This window comes from Pogoniulus pusillus, chromosome 29 (genome assembly GCF_015220805.1).
Source record: "Pogoniulus pusillus isolate bPogPus1 chromosome 29, bPogPus1.pri, whole genome shotgun sequence".
NCBI classification, from domain to species: Eukaryota; Metazoa; Chordata; class Aves; order Piciformes; family Lybiidae; genus Pogoniulus; species Pogoniulus pusillus.
In genome coordinates this window covers 12511677-12516790 of record NC_087292.1, presented here as the reverse complement: position 1 = coordinate 12516790, position 5114 = coordinate 12511677, and the positions used below count along the sequence as shown (strand labels likewise).

General features: G+C 38.4%; 1 protein-coding gene across 2 annotated transcripts in view; it reads right to left on the bottom strand.

Moving 5' to 3' along the window:
- Positions 1-3129: 3129 nt before the first annotated feature.
- Positions 3130-5114, bottom strand: part of PHACTR3 (phosphatase and actin regulator 3) — a 108094-nt gene continuing 106109 nt past the window's right edge. For both annotated transcript variants that reach the window (XM_064168062.1, XM_064168063.1), the window contains exon 13: positions 3130-3731. In XM_064168062.1, coding sequence (XP_064024132.1) covers positions 3716-3731 — 16 coding nt within the window. In that variant the 3' untranslated portion in view covers positions 3130-3715. The remainder of the gene's footprint in view (positions 3732-5114) is intronic.

Below are 5114 nucleotides of genomic sequence, written 5' to 3'. Positions count from 1 at the left end.
CACATTGTCTGTCTCTTTACAAAGTGATGTTGTTACTATTTTGCTTTAAATCATCAATATATATTTGCACATGCGTCAAAATCGCTGTGCAGGTATTTTGTGTTAAGACAACAGGTAGGAAGTGTGTCTGCTGTTAGTAGCCATAAATGAATCCTAAATATTAATACAACCTATTCTATATGCTTAGATTTTAGTGAGTTACAATTTAAGTTTCTCCTTTGTCATCACTTACCAACTAGAAGGTTTCTTTTGAATGTTTAAGATTAGCAATTTCTAAGCTAATTTATCTTAATTTGCTGTTAAACAAAAGACTATCTTGCATTTTGTAGTTTCTTAGCAACCTTTTAATCTCTCATATTTCAATCCTGCATGAGTACACTCTAAACTATTCAGACTAAGAACAATAGCTTTAATGTTTTACATTTAAGTTCTCTTATAAAGGGGGGATTTAAAACCTATGGCTGATGGAGAGGTAACAGCTGTAGAGTAAGAGAGAATGTGGATATTTCCACCTAAACATAAGGAAAATCTTTGTGTGGGTGCCAGAGCACTGGAGCAGAATGCCCAGAGAGTTTGTAGAGTATCTTTCTCTGAAGACCTTCCAAACTACCTGGACACTGCAGTCCTGGGCAACCTGCTCTGAGTGACCCTGCTTTAACAGCACACTTGAACTAGATGATATCCAGAGGTCCATTCCAATCCCCACCTGTCCATTTCTCCCAAGTGCACAGCTGTGTCTACCATGGAACTCTCTCCATTTTAACATCTTCAGTATCTCAGGCACCGGTGCTCACTTAGCACAGCTTGACAATTTCTGAAGCGCAGCTGAAGTGGCTGTATGCTTCTCTGGAGTTCGCAAATTATTTGGTGCACTCATACCATCTAACTGTACTTCTCTGAGTTCTCCATCTGGAATTTGTTTGGATTATTTTTGAGCCTGTAGTCATTCTCATCTCCACTAGATGGACCTCATCAGATGTGAAATTTTGTTTTACTGGTCTAAGGGGATTTTAGCTGCCTGTGAAAGAGTATTTTTCTATTTTTAACTGCACAAGGCTTTAAAAAGTATACTGCAAGGCCCAGAGTTCTTACATTTAGTGGATATCGGGAAAACAATACATTTGCTGTCTGTAGTGCAGACTCATGATAAAATGAAGTGCAAAATTTTACTGTCCAGCTCTCATCACATTAACTTCTAAACTTAGAGCAGGAACAATCAAATTTAACAAATGTGAAGCATATCACATGGGAGTATTTGGAAAGGCGAAGGTCAGCAGAGGGCGATTGCTTTTCAGTTCCTGGTCAGGGAAAGCCCAGGAGACAATCAAAGCAGGCACCTGAATGAAATTATAGGAAGTGCAGGCTTGTTTCTTTTTTCCATTAGGAAGCAGTAGTATAAGAAGAGCTTTCTAAAGCTAAATATGCCTTCAGTGAGTGCTAAGTTCCAGCAGTAACCCAAAACTATACATGGCCCAGTGAATGCTTGCAGCCTCCAAACAGCTTGAGAGACTTCCCCACCAGCAAGCTGACAGTAGTTAGCTGACAGTGATCATGTGGCCTACGAAGTCACAACTTTGGGTCTTTTCTTAGACAGAAGCTGAAAAAAAGCTGCAATGTGTGTGGTGGAAGGACAGCTGAGAATGCGGAGAAGTGAAGCTTGTTGCAGCATCATTACAAGGTGCTTAAGTGACATTAGTAATACAGTTCACAGGCATTGTCTGAAATTTGAAAAGTTACTTTAAGCTACCTTTAAAATCTTTTTCTGTTTATTTTTCAAGGTGATTTACATGTTTTATACAATACCTTTATTACCAGTGAAAGTGTGCGTTGCTGATAATGAGGTTGTTACTTTCACCGATTAGTAGCCAGGTTTGTAGTTGACTGCGTGTTATCTGCTGTTCTCAAGCTAAAAATGGTTCTTCTGCTGAAGAAACTTTTCTCTCCTTTCTGTATACTGTACCTGAGCTACTGTTAATGTATTGGGGTTTAGAATGAAGAGTATTCTATTAACAGTAAAATTAAAACTACAGATATAATTAAGAGTATATTAAAAGTCTAGTTATACCGTTACATAGTTCTGTGAAAAGCCAGCAAGTTATAAAATTGAAATAAATAGGATGAAGATCCTTGGGTCACTTAATTGGATAAGTCTTCAACTGCCAGTCACAAAAGTCAAATATTAAAAAGTTGTACAAAATCAGAGGTGGCTACAGTGAAGCTGGCACTTCTCACTAGTCCTGGGCTCATTGCCCAGGATTCCTCCATATTTTTTCTAGTGCTGCTCTTGCAGACTATTTTAAGTGTTACACTCTGTCTTACTTTCCGTTCTTACCTGTTAGTTTGGATAAACACTAGCACTGTACCTGTCTTTCTTCATCCCCACACTGAGTAGCAGGAGGGGATTGACACTTGGTCCTTCTGCTGTTTATATTGACTGGAGTCACTGTCTTGCAGCAATTTAGTAGTAGTCTGTACAAACAATGTTACATACCATGTCTTCTTTATTGTTTTCACACTTAATGGAGATAATCTCAATGGAGCTACAAGATGGGAAGTGCTTCTTTCAAGGTTCTAGCTAGTGACTTCCTGAAAGAATAGCATTTCAAACTCTTGGAAGGAAATTTGTGTCTGGTGTGTGTATGCACCACTTTGTTGCTCTGGTCAGGCATGCTTGCCAGCTGTCACTGTACCAGTTGTTCTTACATTTTTCCATGTAATATTTTGAGTCGAATTCTCAGATGCATTACAGTTTACTAGAATGTCTGGCTTTACTTTTCTTTCTCAACCAGTTCTATTACTAGTATTTAGTAACTGTTTTATTCTTGATGTCAAGAAAGCATTAAAATCGTTTGCAAAGTACATTGTTACATTTCAGTCTCTAGTTGTCCAATTCAGTAACTCTGAATGAGAGTAACAGTGAACTTGTCATTCTTTAGAGGCCAAAGACCTCAACTAGTGAAAAATGACTATCATGTTATGCTGGTTGGAACTGGTCTGAAACTTTCCACAAGATGGAAAACCTTAATTAAGATCCTCCTTTTGAAGGCTGATTAAGAAGTGATATCTGTTGGACAGTAAGTGTAATCTCTTCCCAACTGTCCCTGGGAAAAAAGAGCTTTAGGAAACATATTAATTTCCTGCAATAAGTAGTAATTTAATTAAAGAACAAAAGTAACAGGAATCAAAAATGCTTGCAGCTGTGATTCTGTTAGACATTATATAAAAAAGAATGAAATTATAATACATTAAATTAGTTTTTAGAACATGAACTTAAGTGTTTTACAAACTAATTGTGGTAAGTTCAAAATGTCTTGTCAATATAATACTGAATGACAGTGCGTCATGTCCGTTATGTCAGAGGCCTTGGAATGGTAAAGCCTGTACATGCACATCTCCTTTTCCAAGGTAGGCTGCAAAACAGTTTAAAAGGAGTGCTAAAGGAGAGCAGTAGGTTCTTTCAAGTAGCTTTACTTCAGTCTGTTTCAGCAGATCGTCCCACTCCACAGGCCATCACTCTTCTGACTTCAAAGCAAAGTATGTCTCTGCTGTTTCCTTCTACATGTAAGTGCTGCTGCAGAGGCTTCATCTGCAGAGTCCTTTCAGATAAACATCAAGGTGTCCTGGACTGAACGTTAGGGAAAGACTCAGATATTCCCCAATATGTGTCCAGCAGCAGTATCAAAAGTTAAGACGGATTCTTCTCAGAAGAAAATTTCTATGGCCTGTGAAATCTAGGAGAAATAAGAGACAGCTGTCACACCCCACTGAAATTTAACCCCCCCTATAATTATATAAAATTCTATGTTAGGTTAAAAAATGATGGATTTGCTATTTTTTTTCACCCAGTATTCATTCTGGTTAAAGGTAAAGATACTGAGCAATAGTAGTTACTTTATACCTTTTCGTAAGTATGCAGTGACTGCAGTGCAGTTATTTTTCTAACCAGTTTTCAGGAATTTGGGAGTGCAAGCACAAATACAAGTTGAGTTAATTTTCTTTCAGAAATTAAGCCACAGTTTGTCATTGGTAGAAATAGTCTTTATTGAGCAGTAATTTTGTTATTTTGCAAGAGCTAAACAATGTTGGGTTCATGCTTTGGAAAATATGAGAACATTGTGTTAATGTACAGTAGTCCTCAGAGTTTGTCTGAATATACTCCTGCTCTGTAGGCTTGTTCTCTTGGCTGAGTTACTCAATTAAAGTCACAATCATTTGTAATGCCTTAGCAGTAATTGTAGATTGTGAGCCTGTTTAGTCCTAATATTCTAAACAGATTTCAAAATACATCAGTGTAATCTGCTTAAACTCCCAAGGTAGCCTCAATTAGGGACCATGTACCTCACTTTCAGACTTAAACCACTGCCCTCCCATTTGCTTTTTCCTGTATCTCATTCTGTCAGTGATGCCTTGTCATAGACACCACGTCTGGGTCCTGTAACATTAAAAGGGCCCTAAGAACTTCATTATCCATCCAGAAGTATATAAACAGTGCATTTATGACTCAAGTATATTTGTCTAGAACATCTTTTCGTTGACTGTCCAAAGCTTAGTTAAGCTGGGATTCATCCTGAGTTCCAGAACATGAAACTGCACACCGAGTTCCTTCATACTATGTTAGGTTGCTTATTTTAGCAACTAGCACACCTGAGGGTGATTGTAGCCATGGCAAGGGTACACTGTGCTCCCAGCAACTCCCAGCATTTTGTGTTTAAGATCAATTGGACTTAGGAGAGGAATTGTAGGAAATAACTGATTGCTGTTTCAATTTTTCCTCTCACTAATAAGGTCTTTTTGGAAGTAACAATGACTGTGAATTCCACGTCATATTTTTTCTCACTAAGAAAAGGGAAATTAATGTTTTCTTGCATGTTTAAACATAGTACCTGTCAGCTGTGAACCGAGCACAAGGTTGCCTAGGCTCACATGGACCCAGTCACTGGAAGAGTCGGGACCACTTATCTCTCCTGACCTCCTGGACTGCCATCAGTTGAGCCTGGGGAGATTACACTCCTTCCAGTAGCAGGTGGGCCAACATTCAAGGAATACTGAGATCTACAGGCTCAATCTGCTAGAACAAATCCAGTGAGAACATTTGTCTGTCTTTGGAAATATGG